The sequence below is a fragment of the Dendrobium catenatum genome, unplaced genomic scaffold, assembly GCF_001605985.2.
Source record: "Dendrobium catenatum unplaced genomic scaffold, ASM160598v2 fragScaff_scaffold_130, whole genome shotgun sequence".
Lineage (NCBI taxonomy): Eukaryota > Viridiplantae > Streptophyta > Magnoliopsida > Asparagales > Orchidaceae > Dendrobium > Dendrobium catenatum.
Window position 1 is genome coordinate 449008 of NW_021318592.1, and position 15543 is coordinate 464550.

The 15543-nt window shown below is 34.2% G+C and overlaps 1 protein-coding gene across 1 annotated transcript; it reads right to left on the reverse strand.

Moving 5' to 3' along the window:
• Positions 1-1429: 1429 nt before the first annotated feature.
• LOC110102293 lies at positions 1430-12093 on the reverse strand. The gene is made up of 5 exons (XM_020830568.2): positions 11526-12093; positions 11406-11443; positions 10406-10676; positions 9127-9413; positions 1430-1888 (listed from the first exon to the last, which is right to left on the reverse strand). Exons 1-5 carry the CDS (start codon positions 11925-11927, stop codon positions 1447-1449), a joined length of 1440 nt encoding a protein of 479 aa, XP_020686227.1. The 5' UTR covers positions 11928-12093; the 3' UTR covers positions 1430-1446.
• Positions 12094-15543: the final 3450 nt, after the last annotated feature.

The window sequence follows — 15543 nt, forward strand, 5'->3', positions numbered from 1 at the left end:
TTAGGATTGTGGTCAATTTATGATACATCTTGATAACCGCAGTAATGCATAAATAATTTTCCTAACATTATGAATCAAAAGCCCCATATGTTATCAGTAAGTAAGTTAACTTCTGTAGCAGCCCATGTTGCCCAATTCACAACAGTACCAAAAAAGAGCTCCCAAAACCAAAGATCCACGGCAAGGATAGATGAAAAAAGAAATAAGGCGAGGGTCTGGTACCTGTTGAGAGGCCAGCCGGAGAGTTTGGCCAAAGTCCTTAGAAATGGCAGAGATTGGCTGTCAAGCTCCCTCTTTCTTATAGACCACGCAGTTAGCCACTGGACCCGAGAGGGAACCATATTGAACTCTTCGCGAAGACGCCTTCCCAAGTCGGGCATATGGCCGCCGCCATAAAGCACGGCTATTTTCTTATATCCACTGTCTATTGCCTTCTGGAGGGTCTCAGCTGCAACTCTGTTCCTTTCACCAATGATGACTGATTTCTCTTCTACAGCTGCAGTTGACTGTGTAAACCTTCAAAAGAATGAAGTTGCTCAGTGCACAAAAAAGGAGAAGCTCACTATGGTTCTGACAAGAAGCATTGAAGTTATACAACCTAGAGCAAAACAACAACAACATCATCATCAACACTTGGAGCTCGATACCGAGCACTCAGTATACATCCAGATTTTTGATTTTTTATCCGGACGTAATAACTTTTCCAATTGTTCTAGACTTTTTATTCCAAAGCTAAGTGAGTGTTTCAAGCATATGTATGAAATAAGTTTTTGCTATTGTTTTCAATTGTTTTTCCCATTTGCATACATTCCATCATCACATTTCCATCACAACAAAAGGTCCTCAACAAAGTTCCAAAAATTTTCATATAACAAAAACTGAATGGATAATAAGAAAACTTTATCATCATTTATTCGATGGAAAGTTTCAATAAAGCACCAAAATCATGCTTAAGCCTTTGTTTGAGACAGCTTTCTTGCTGCTTCTTAAAGCAGCTTTTTAGTACACACATTTTAATTTTTGCACTAAAAAACTGCTTTAAAAAGCGGAAAAAAAACCATCCCAAACAAACCTTAATACTATCCTAAACCTTTAATTTGCACAATTCTACCAAAACAGAAATCAGATTTGCTTTTTCTTGGCAAGTTATTCTGTTATTTATACATCTATTTCATTATCATCCAAGATTCTAGCTTTCTTCTTTCTGCAAGCTCATTAAGCACACTAATAGCATCCAAGATCAGGAACAAAAATGGAACCATTAATTATGTTCTTCAGTAAATAAAACTGATTAGAAGATCTCATGAATCATGAAACAGCAAATCAGCTATAAATTAATATGGATGGAACTATATATATTGAAAACTGAATATCAAGATTGTGGTCAATTTATGATACATCTTGAAAACCACAGAAATGCATAAATAATTTTCCTACCATTATCAATCAAAAGCCCCATATGTTATCAGTAAGTAAGTTTACTTCTGTAGTAGCCCATGTTGCCCAATTCACAACAGTACCAAAAAAGAGCTCCCAAAACCAAAGATCCACGGCAAGGATAGATGAAAAAATAAATAAGGCGAGGGTCTGGTACCTGTTGAGAGGCCAGCCGGAGAGTTTGGCCAAAGTCCTTAGAAATGGCAGAGATTGGCTGTCAAGCTCCCTCTTTCTTATAGACCACGCAGTTAGCCACTGGACCCGAGAGGGAACCATATTGAACTCTTCGCGAAGACGCCTTCCTAAGTCGGGCATATGGCCGCCGCCATAAAGTACAGCTATTTTCTTATATCCACTGTCTATTGCCTTCTGGAGTGTCTCAGCTGCAACTCTGTTCCTTTCACCTATGATGACTGATTTCTCTTCTACAGATGCAGTTGACTGTGTAAACCTTCAAAAGAATGAAGTTGCTCAGTGCACAAAAAAGTAAAAAAGATTACTATGGTTCTGACAAGAAACATTTAGAATAAATAAAAAAGAGAGAAAGAGCTTTGTCACTCTTATGCCTTTTCAACTCAGTTCAGAATCTATATCAAACCATACTCAAATCTATATATTAAACCTTTGTTGTTATAATATATTTTTACTCCATGGACGAAATCATATACAACCTCACTGAAGGACAAACAAAAGGTCAACATGTTAGAAAAACACTTGAACTTTTATGCGCTTCCAACCAGTAGTAATGTCATGATTCGCAAAGTATAATATGAAGGCACCAAGGTTTATGATATGGTTCTTCCTGAACCATCAAACCGGCCCCGCTTAGGCCGGTTCAAGTCTACAGGAGGCGGGTTAAGCCGCCTCCTTAAACAAGCCACCAAGGCTTGTGGGCCCCCCTAGGGCGGAAATTAGAGAGAGGGAAGGGGGCGGCTAACACATTGGGAAACTCTTTTGCTTTTGGTTTATTCTAGGAAGGTTTTTATTGGATTTTTATTAGAAAGTTATGTATTTCAAAGAAGAGGGAGGCTAGGATTAGGGCATGCATGCTTTGAGTTGTTCTCTTTGAGTTTTCCTTGGCGTCTTGGGCTCTAGACTCATCGTCTAGAGATTGGGAGAGAACGATCCTCCTCTCTAATTGAGGATCAATTGTATCTTGCTTTGTGTTTGCTTTGCTTTGATTCCCTTGTTACAATCTATTGTTTTGGATTAATTTCATCTAGATTTTTGCATAATTCTCGCTGTTTTTACCAATTATTGCTAGGGTTGCTTGCGAACTCAAGTATTTCCTCTTGGATTACTTGCGAAATCAAGTATTTCCTATCAGTTTATTCTATGATCGCACAAAATGATGAGGGTTTCATTGTATTAGGAATTAATCTCGACTTCATCAAATAGTGAGATCATTTCTACTATGCTTATAGCCCATCCCCTCTCTTGTTAGCATTATCTTTACTTGTTTACCAACATACACATGTATTTATGTATGTGTTATATTCTTTATAAGTGTATTCCATTGTGCTTATTATGTGGGTTTGAATTTAGCAAAGACATAGGCACATTTTCAATTTTTAGAAATAAAAATCCCTCTAATCGTCTAAGCAAAAGGATAAACATAGATATATCTTGAAGGGGTTTATTTCTGATAGAAAATTGAATTTTAATTTAGTGACTATATATTAACAAAAATTGTATTTAAGCACATTAAAAAAATAAAAAAAGTGATGAAGATCAAAGGCCATTACTGTTTGCTTATCCAACTCTTTACAATCTCTTTAGTAAATGAACTTCAAATGTTGTAGTCAGTATCCTGTAAAGGGTATCTCCTAAAGCATGTTCTATGGTTTCAAGAGGATTGGATGATCAATAATTATAATTAAACAACATTAGAAAATATTTTCCTTAAAAGAATTCCAAGAACTCAACTGTTTGCTCAAAGACATCGCTTGGTTCTAACACAATGATCGAACATCCATATACAGTAAGGGAATTGAAAAACATTGCAAATCAGATAATTTGTGATATAAAAAGAAATTATCAAATAATTAAACATGTGTTGGTACTTATTCCTATTCACTTGTTCCATCTCCATCTCCATTACTCTAGGAAGCTAAGTACTTATACATGGACAAGGAATGGATATGGGAACAAGTACCAACTCATGAATATGTTGTTGGTGAGTACTCGTCGTTAGGGGATGGTAGCGGTTCTTGGCTGAAGAAACATGCATGATGGATTGTTTTTTTTTTTTTCTGTATTAGTTATGCATTAAATTATTTATAACTGTATTTCAATATGTTTATTGTGGGTTTGAATTAAAAGTGTTTCAAAAGAAGAATCAATTACAAGCCCATTTCACCCCTTCCCTTAGTTTGCCTTGAATCTACTATTGTTATCAAAGCCTTGGCTCTTTATTTCACTTAGCATCCTAGAGTAAATCCTGATGGGACACTTTGTTTAAGCGTATGCACTTTGGGCCTTGGAAAAATAGAATAATCACATTTTTGCAATACATTGTCATATTATTATGGTTTGACATACATCACCGAGATTTTATGTTGAAAATGATTTCATGAAAAGCCATTTGGTTTCTGGTCGCAAGAAGAAATCAATTTTGCAAAATTGAATGTCACTTGTCTTTTTATTAAGCTCCTTCATAAGAAACTCAAATGATAGTTGTTAACCATAAATCCAGAAATAAATCTTAAATTTTCTCTGCACTATTTATAGGATGTGAAAATGCTGAGAAAATGAGGAAGAAACATCATGCCCAGTAGAGAATGCCATCAAACCTCAAAAAACCAAATTTACAAGTCATTTCTCCATGGAAAAAAAAAGAAAGAAAAAGACTACAAAGGCATACGACAAAAAGTAAACCACACTTGCCATAGTATCACATGTTGAAGAAGAGGACGAAGTAATGACGCAGAACAATTTAGAGTTAGGGTTTTGTAATGCAACTAGAATAAAGAGATATAAGCAAATCAAATAAGGGAACTTATAATGCGCATCACAAACCACTAAATAAATCAACAACTGCTCTCTTTAAATGCAAACAATAAATATGAAAATTATAACACAAATGATAATATAACGATTAGACTAATTTGAAGAAATCAACAATAAATTCAAATAATGCAACTTTAGTGATTAAATGTAATTTAATCTTTATACTTTGAATTCAAGTTGTTTTAATTAATTTGAGTAAAATTAGGAGTACAAGCAAACAAATAACAAGTTATGTATAAGAAATCAAATCAAGAAAAGGTTTTACCCAAGTAATAAACCTAGACCTCACATCTGTACAAGAAGAAGGCTTCCCCTTAAGTAGTCGCACTTATGACACACTCAAGAGAATCGCACATCTAATTTTCAAATCAAGAAATTTTATGCAATTAAAATTAATAAGTTGCAAGCCTCATAACATCAAAATATAAAACTCTCCATCCCTAGATTAATAAATAAAGTTAACACAAGATCAAACCGATTTTATTCCAGATAATCATCAAGTACACATATAGAACAAATCAAGATTTAAAATAGCCACATAAAATCTTGGGCGCAAAAGCTATAATAGAATGATAAAGCCCTTAAAAATGATGTCAAAAGATTAGGCATCATCAAGAATCTTGTGACTAGCTCCTAAGATAAATAAAGCCATGAGATAATCGCCTAGGCATGTATCTCATCTAAAGCCCGCAAAAGATGCCCGCTAATGAAGCTACTTGGATAATACACAAATTATCTTTATTCAAATAGGTAAACACTTGCAGAAATAGCCATAGAAATATCTATCCATCTCTTAAAAAATTGCAACAATCCCGAAAAGGAAAACTAAGGAAAACAATCCCATGTAAAGTACAAGTCCATCCCAATTCTAGATATGACTCAAATGAAGAAATTTAGATAAATGAACTATCTTTTGAAAAGCTCTCTTAATTTTTTTGATCAGTTAGTTAGCTCAATATATATATGTATATATAACAGTAATGAAATTATAGATATTCTTTAAAATAAAAATAATCAATTCAAGCATGGCATAGTTAAAATGAATGAAAACTTAGATTCATGTTAAATGATTGCAGATGATTAAATACTTAAAAATAAAGTTTAGTGATTTGTCAACTTCTAATTCATTTTCATTTGAACATGATATTGAATCTTTTCTTGAAAATATTATGCCTTTAACGAATGAAAATGTTAAGTATAAGAATCAAAGTGAATGATTTGTAAATCATTTCTATTAGCACATTTGCAACTTGTTGTACTAAGAATTAATGTCTGCATGTTTCAATAAGTTCATGTTGCAAATCTAAAGTGCAAGCTAGTTCATTTCATAAAAGGAATAGTAAGATTGTCAAATCATTTATGCTTACCTTGCCTAAAATTTAATAATATTTTTGAAATAAGTTTGGCAATGCTTCATATGTTTGTGCATTGAGAACGTTCATAATAACAATAAGAAGATCCTTATATATTTAGATATATTTAGATTCTTAAAGGCACAACACCAACTCAATGCCATCTACATATGACCTGGCGCTTATGGAACAAATGCTTGTGAACCCAAACTAGTTTGGGTGCCAAAATAAAAAAACTTGAAGTTTTTGGTGCAGATATATCATAGAATCAGTGAGATTTGGAGTACATATGCTTATATCCTAAAATAAATTCAAAGAGCATGTCCAAAGCAAAGTTTTGGAGGTCATAGAATGATTCAAAAGTTTGGAATAATTCTTGCATCCTTATGTTATACTCCTTACACTAATCTAGTCTTATACATAGCTAATCTGCCTTGTACTTTAAATGATTAACATTTAAGAAACATATGAAACTTTGATGTCTTAGCATGATTAGTCTATGAATTGAAATGATCAATATTATTAAAATTTTAACCATAATCTAGCATGATTATGTTGAATAATATCTATTATTATCTAATCTTATACTATGAAATTCAATTGTAGCAGCATTTTAGGCTTCTTTCATATAATTCATGTTTATGCATGCTCACCACTAGTTTTGAGTCATGCTTAGCTTCTCCATGCTTTGGCATCTACAACGCTTGTTTTTGAAAACTGGCTTAGATTACTTGTTAGAGACCAAGTGATGTACACATAGTGTGATCATGCTTACACAACTTGTTTAGCCACACGAGCAGCTTCACCTAGCTAGCAATTTAAATGGTATACAACAGTATAATCAAACTAATTAGAGACTCATAAATGGTGATTAGATTTGTGCAAATTAATTTGGTTAAAATCACTTAAATGTAGCTTTTTATCTAAGTATCATTGCCTGATTATGTATTAGTATCATTCTTTAACTATACTTTTACATTTGACATCTACCTTCATATCAGTGCATGAATAAATTTCATAATACATTCATATGATTAATGTCATAAATCTCATGCAAGTGTGCATTCCTTCCATGTTTACAAGGTTTTATATTAGTAAATAATTTTTACAATTAATATAGGAGATTGGTACTCATAAAGAAATTTGTTCCACAAAGATTTCACTAGTTGCAGCTTATTTCATAATCGATATCATAGACTTAAGTTATTTTTTTAATGATTTTACCTCAAAATGATTATGAATAAATTGTTTTGCTCTTTAGATATTATTAATTTTATTAAAGGGAGTTTCATACTTTCATGTATATACGGCTTCGCCAATTATAAATTTTATAGTACACCCTTTTGATGACATCAAACAAGGAGAGAACTATTGTATTAGTGCATTTCATGTGTGGTGTCAGTGGATGCATGCTCTTACAGGGGCAATTATACTTACAAAATGTCTCTAATGAAGAGAAGCTAGTGTTACATATTTTTTACATTTTATCCCTCTGATATCAACATCGATTTATCATCATCAAATGGAAAGAGATTATTAACCCCATAAGATTAAGTATCTTCATATGTTATATGTTTGGGTCAGACTTTGTGCAAAATCAATTTATGGATTGCAAAATATTTAATAGATTTATGAAGTCTGTGGCGACCATTAAGATGATCGACCAATGGCTAAGCTTGCTTGGAGCTATTGCAACCTGAATATGAGTTTCAAGAGAACAATTTAGCTAGCTTTAGGATGTAAAGAATATTTTACGGCTCACTACTTATTGTTTAGATTGATTTCTTTGTCAAGATTGATATCTTGATTAATCTAAAACTTGAAGGATGATGAACATTATAATTAAGCTGATTTGAGCATTTTCTATATGTAAAGAAATTATTTTTAATATGTATTCCATGATTATAAAGTAATTAGAATCATAATTTATGGGTTCAATATTCCTACATGCAACCACCCATTATTGGGCTATCTAGCAAGCCGATGAGCCCCATCGTCAATTACAATTTTGGCAAGAAACAACTCTTTGGATTATGTGGCATCCAAGAGAGGCTTTTTGGCGTGATTTTTAAAACTTCTATTGGCTATATATAGCACATAATTCAGAGAGTCTTAAACATTTAAAAATAAGAGAAATAATGTGCAAAAATGTTTAATGCAAATCATTTGAAAGAGGCTTATAATGTTCATCAAAGAGAAAATTTATTAAGTCCTACAATCTCTCTGAAAATAATCAATTTTTTTTCCTAGTTTTATTTGTTTATTTTCAATCATTTTAAGTCTAAATTGAATGTTATTCTTGTAAGGTGTTTAGTTTGCACATCACCAAATCGTAGTAAGGTATTGGAGAATGTTCTTGTTTGAAATCATGATGTGGATTGTCCTAGCCATTGAATAATAAAATTGAGGTACACTTGTTGGAATTCAATAAGATGTTATTGGCTACTATGTCATGGAGGACACTTCTTTGCTATAAGGAGGAATTATGAGTGGAATCTTAAGTTAGGAGGCTCAAGCATGACAGTAGTCTAGGTTGAGCATAATCATCTAAAAATCATTATGTTTACTTGCACTATATCTTAGACTAAACTAATTGCACCATATTTACTAGTGTAATAATCCATGTGTAGATACTAATATGCTCATATATTATAAGGGTATTATACTATTTTTGCTAATAGGTTAAAAATTATCAAATCCAACATTATAAATATCGCCATTGCATAGCTTTAGTGGACACTTGTGTGCCACTTGTAAGTTGCATATTGTGCTTGTAAGTATATATGCTAGTGCAGTTGATTGAGATCATTAAAATTCTGTTTATAGCTTGTTTACTCTCTTATTAGCATACTTTCTCTATAAATGTATATCATGATATTAGAAATGAATATTAAGTAAGGTTCCATTAACATTAATGTAAAGTCTTACTCAATTCAATTGAGCTAAACATGTTTATACAATCAAAATTTTAACCTCTTGTTCTTTATGACATTGAATTTGGAAAATTTTCAAGTTTGTTAATGAGCTGAGGGTTTTAAAACATCAAGATATCAAGTATAGGAGGTTCCAATGAAATGCACAGCACAACCCCACCACCACCACTGTGGCCTATAACTATTTCTACACAACAAAGAGCTCGTCTTCGAATAGAAACCAACGACCAAATCAAAATGAGGCAATCAAACCATTGCACCCAAGCCAAACATCCATATGAGGACTTGAAACTAAAGATTAGGCATATCATAACCTCAAATCCACATTAAGGCGCTAAATAGATAACAAATAAAAAAATAATTGAATTAAATTTTAAAGTGGTTTATATCCTTACTCTGAAGTTAGTCTCTTTGCCAAAAAGATCTTTAACGCAGCTCCGATATCAAGTCTAGAGAGTGCTTCTATCTCAGAGTATTCAGAGACCTGATTTTCTGCTGCTGAGCAGACGCTACCTATAATGAGAAGTCCTACAAGAGGCATAGGTAGCACACGTGAAACCTGCAAGAGCTTCGATCTCCAAGGATCAAGATCATCTGGGATTGAAGTTGATTGCACAAATGCTTTTGTAGATTTTAAGGTCATATCCCTAGCAAATGTGAATAGGCTTTCACCTTTCTCAAGCTGCATGAATTAAGGTGGAATATTAGAAGTTGAGCTTAAATCATAAACAAATAAACTTCGATGAATCTACTAAGAGAAATCAAATCAAGGAGAAATATACAAAAGCATCAATAAAATGCTATAGGATTACGTTAATGTTAAATTTCTAAGGCCATGATTGAATTAAAGAAGTCTATAACATGACGTGTGCCGTCCATCTTGTAAAATATAAATAAAAAAGCATTACTCTACTTCAACTCTAATTTGAGCTTTCCTTCTTGTGACAATCAAATTGAGCTCGTGAAAGGCTTTTGCAATCGCTAAATAAATTTAACATGAGTGAAACAAAATTTAATAAATGGAACCAAACATGAGAGCTAAAGATACTCCCTCACTTGGTAAAAGAATGCTCAAGATGCAACCCCTCCCACACTCAATATCAACTATCATACCTCTACTATGGATGAAACCCAAAAAAAGGATGTTTAAGAAACACTAAATTACAATGTCTCTGAGGTTAACACAAAATCACTCGCACGTTTGGTTTCAAAAAGCTCCACATATGACCATAACATATTCATCGTATATAACTTTGGTCCATTAAGATTGTGTTATATCCAGGATTACCTCATGATGTCATGATAATAATATACTTCAGTTCTTCATAATTCAAGAGAAAGAACAAGGACTCAAATGAGCAAAAGACCATGAGAAAGAAAACCTCACAGCAAAGACAATCAGAATAAATTCCTAAACCATTAATTGCATTAAGGTATCAGGAATCATTTTAAATAATCAGACCACTAATCACCTGTTATAATTCCATTAAGAAGAATCTTCTGCAAGTATTTGAAATTCCATCCCAAAGAAATGTTACCATTGGCAGAGAATGGTATAAATGGCCATGGTTGTTGTGGACAAATAAATACAATTAGAATATATTTTCTAGCTGCACTATTGACATAGTAGGAGACTAAATTTTACAAGCTTATTACATGTATAAAGGACAATACCTGGAGCATTTTAAAGGTCTCAAAGTCAAGATCAGCATGTAACCAATTGTCAGCCTGGTAATTGAGACAGTCCAACTGGAATTCTAAGGCAAGAATTCGGGCCATCTGCCTTTGGATAAATCCCAGAATACTGAAACTTCTGAAGCGTGAAGCTTTGAGGCTTTTAGTTGATCCAGAGCTTCTCCTATTTTCTAAATTCTCTCTGCTAGCCACCATCTCATAAAGGACACAGTCATAGAGCTCAAGTCCCTTTTGCAGGTTATCAAAATACCTGCAATTTAACATTTCTCGAGACGCATTTTAACAATCTAAAACTTTGACAAAGTTGAATTAATAGAAAAAAAAACTGCATGCGTTCATTATATAGTTGCTACTGCTCATGGATTTTAGTGTTAAGTGAAAAGAAATCAATAAAAGTGAGGCAACTTATTGGTGTATTTTTGTCTCTAAATGTTTTTTATTACTCAATTAAACATTTTAGATTGGATATGAGACCTTGAAAGGTTATGATGGTGTAATAAGTGGGCACCACTCAATGGGAATGATGAAGAGGAATATAAGAGGAAAGAAAGATGATTCATTACGTATGTTTTACTACCACAGTACCAACAACACCATCCCATTCACATCCCTACCTCCAAAAATAATTGTAATAAAATGTCCTCTCGCTGGAATACTATTTCAAGCTAATTAAAGCCAAATAACCCCTTCCAACATATTGCAAAAGAATTAAGTCAAGCTTATTCTTAACGATAGATCTCAGCTTTCATATGAGCATTAATTAAAGATATAGGTTGCTTTCCCCTGGGCTGAAATTTTACACTTCCCAATTCTGAATATTAAATATCAGCAGTTGCAGTTAAGTAGTAGATGTATCTCCGCCAATTTTAGAATACAATGCCAAAGAGTAATGGCAATTGTAGAATCACAAATTCACAGTGTCAAAATCAACTTCACTACTTCGCCTATAAAATGAAAAGCTCATAAAGAGAACACTTACTCTTTGTCCGCAATGTGAATTGTTGAAACCAAATCCACCTACGCCAAATACTTACAAACCTCATTGAATATTTAAGAAAGAGAAAATTTGCATGGAAAATATCGATAGCAGCGCAGCAACCTGAAGAAAAGGATTCAGCAGAGACCAAGGGAAATTCATCCTGTAGCTAACCACAGCCGTTTGCAACTCCCCAGTCCCACTACTTTTCTCAATACCATCTCTATATCCTGTCTTAAACCTCATGAAATCCGAAATAGAGTTGCTCTGCAAGAACTGCCCCGCGCCTCGACCATTTTCATCCACGACTGTTATGCCCTTTACCGACGCCCTCGCCCTTGCAATATGGGAACCAATTCGGACTGGAGGCTGCAAATGCCTTTGAGATCGAACTGGATATTTCAGGAACAATCTGGGCCACTCTAGAGAAGAAGCGATCGACGGTGAAGTAGGCTCAGAGATGGGATTGGTTGGAAGTGAGGAAGAAATGGGATGATAAGCAATCGACAAGAATCCTCCGACCATTTCCAACCCCTCGACGGAGGGAGGAGATCTGTAGGAAGCGCGGCGAGAAAATTGGAGAGAGAGATGAGAGAGCAAGGGGGGAGAGGGAGCCGAGTTGGGTTATCGTGTGTGTGGCCGCGAAGCAAACACCGAGACGCAACGCAACACTGCCTTGTAGAACTGGAACGTTTATTTAGTCTGCCGGCACTAAATCGCCTGACATAGCAGGCACAAAATCAGATATTTTTTTATTTTGTTTGACAATAATAAAAAATATCATTACGTGAAGACAAAATACCGAGCAATAAGGAGTAATACCGACGAGCAATGCCGAGTTTTTTCTAGAAAAACTCGGCATTACTCGGTATTGCTCGGTATTACTCAGTATTGTTCTTCAAAGAGCGGTATTTCTCGTTATTGCTAAGCAATACCTAGCAATACCGAGCAAATACCGGGTAACTCAGTGGTAACCGAACGTAGAGCTACGTCCGGTCACCGGACCTAATAATTGTTCGTAGAACTGTGCTCAAAATATATTTATTGTGTTAAATATCACTTATATTGTGAAAATAAAAAATAAAAAATAAATGAGTTAATCATCATTAAAATAAACTTTATATATCATCGAAAAATTATTTTTATCGGTCACAAATCTAGAGACAAAAATCATGTTTGAAGCCTCAAAAATTAAATTTGAGACCATTTGAACTCTTATTTTAGCGAACTTATAGTCAAACTGAATGTCTCGGAAATACGAACCCAATGACACCAAACTCGACCCAACCCGAGCTCAAATTGGTCCAAATCAAAGACCTGGAGCACATTTGGAAGGTTCAATCCATAATTTAGATTACTAAACAGTTTTTAAATGTGGCTTGCTTATAGTCTAATCGAGCGGCTCGACGTGACAAATCCAACGAACCAAAGATCATCGAATTCCAATATAATTAGCGCCTTCAAATGTCTAATAAATGGTCTATGATCAAGAGATTCATCATCGGTCGTATATTCAAACCACTCCCAATTCGCCCTTGGTTTTCCTCTTATTTACTGGTCATGTCACTTTCAGAAAATTATAAATAGCCCCTCATTTCTCTTAAGAGGGGAACTCAAGCAAAAAGAGAAGAGGAGGAAGAAGAGAAGGAAGAAGCTTCTCAACCATCGTCGGATTTTCATTCGACAGCCGACCGATGCTGGAATTAAGCAAGGAGGCAAGAAGGGAAGGAAGAGACTCCTCCTCGACCACCGCTAAAGTTCCTCCCGAACTCCAAGTGACATCGGAGTTCCGCCGGAACTCCAAGTGGCGCTAGAGTACCGCCCGACCTTCAAGTGACGCCGGAGTTTCTCCAAAACTCCAAGTGATGTCGGAGTTCCGCCCGACCTTCAAGTGATGCAGGAGTTCTGCCTGATCACCCAACGTCGTCGGAATTCTGATATCTGTTTAACTGAATTTCAACTTAAGACTTGTAATCTGATCGTCCTCAATTTCAAGGACGAGTCTAGGGGTATTAATTCGAGTCAACGGGTCGGGTTTGGGTCGAACCCGGAACTGACCCAGCACTATTCGGGTCAACCCAAACCTGACCCATTTTTAAAAATGGGTCAGGTTTCCGGACCCGAACACGACCCAATTTGGGTCCCGGTCAACCCGACCCGACACGAATGACTCGGGGTTGACCCAAAATTTCTAGTTTTCGGGTAAAAAATCAGGTCAATGTTCGATTTTTGGGTCAAAACGAGTCAATCTCGAGTTTTCAAGTCAAATATGAATTTTCGTATCAATTTCGGGTTGCTGGGTCAACCCGAACCCGACTCGATTTTTAAAATGGGTTGATTTGTTGAACCCGAACCCGGATTTTTTCGAGTCGGGTTCGGGTCGTGTCAAAAATTGACACCCCTAGACGAGTCAACAATTTGTAACTTAAGCAAACACTAGTGGAATTTTATCAACTGGGCGTGGCCCCATGATTTTTCCCTTGACAGGATTTTCCATGTAAAAATATTGGTGTTTTCTTTTTCATTATGTTTGTGTGTTGGATATCCATACAACACTAAGATGAAAATTGTCTAACTCTATCGTCGTGTATATTCTAGCCCGCAACATATATATATAATAATTTCAATCATTCACACATTTCTTTGTCTCTTTAGTATTGCACTACACTCATCTTGAGCTCTTATCTTAATAAGAAAATAGAGGAGATGAATGAAAATAGCTAAGTAGAGGAAGTGAATACAACAAAATAAATATACAATATAGAGGAAAATAGCCAAGGAGAGGAAGTGAGGAGAAAGTGAATAAGAGAGAAGTTGAATGAAAAACAAAAAACTGATAATTTTTTATAATTTTAAAACCTTAAGTGCCCTAACCAAATTGGTATATCATGAAAGCTTCCATGATTTACTTGAAATCCTACACAAAATATATGTATATTACATGTATAAATGCTTGAATCTTTTTGCTAACTATCTTATTAAAATAATCTTCAATTAATATACAAGGTTATTTCTTTTCCAAACCAGTGAGCCTTATATAAAGATTATAAAATGTGAAAATTTCTCTTTTTCATAAATTATCCCTTTAAATATATAATTATAATTTATCAACAACAACAACAACATCAAGCCTTTATCCCACTACGTGGGGTCGGCTACATGAATCCTTTTTCTCCATTGTGTCCTATTAAAAGCCAAATTCTAATTATAATGTATCCTTTTACTTCAATATCATTTTCAAATTTCTATAATTCCAATATCTTAAACTATTTTATTATTTTATTTGAGGAAATTTGAGTGTCACTCATAGCACTTCATTGATGATAAAATTTACAAGTACATGATTGTACTAGCAATAGAAACTTAAAACATCACCAATTATAGAGTAATAAACAAAGACAACAACAACTATGATATACACAAAAAGTGTTATCAAAGCAATAATGAGAAAAGAAAAATAACAATGCAAGCATATGGGGCTTAGTGTAAGAGTATAAAGGTTAAATCATCTATGGTACCATCCTAGTACAATAGGGTCAAGATGTATGAAACTAAGTATCAAGTTGTGCCATAAGGATAAACAATCATTCTTGATGTAGTTACGGCTATGCCAAAATAAGTGTAATATTTGAATAAAAATTTTTAAGCACAAGACATATATGTGTTGCATTTCAAATTGTTCTTAAATTCTATTCAATAAAAAAATATTAAAATCATCATCTATAAAAGTAAAATGTGTGTCTAAATATCTACAATGTTATTACATTGCTAATGTGAAAATTTATCAAATGGAAGTGCAAAATGCAAAGACCAATTTATATATCAAAAAATCATGTATATCAGCCACAAGGAGTTAGCAAATAAATAAACCTCCAAGTAGCATCCCCAAGTAGTAGAAAGTATTCCCTAGCAAATTATTGCATAGCATGGCCTCAAAAATATAGAATAAGCATGAAAATTTTCACTAGAAAAATACTCTCAATGAAAAAAATTGAAATTGTTGAAAACATAGAGGGGGCAGAAAGCTTTAACTTCCCACTTCATAGTAAAAGAGAATAAATAGTCCCAAATAATAGTAGCAGAGCTAGAAAATGTATTTAGTTGGGGGGGGGGGGGGGGCCAAATTTTTTTTTTTTTATGT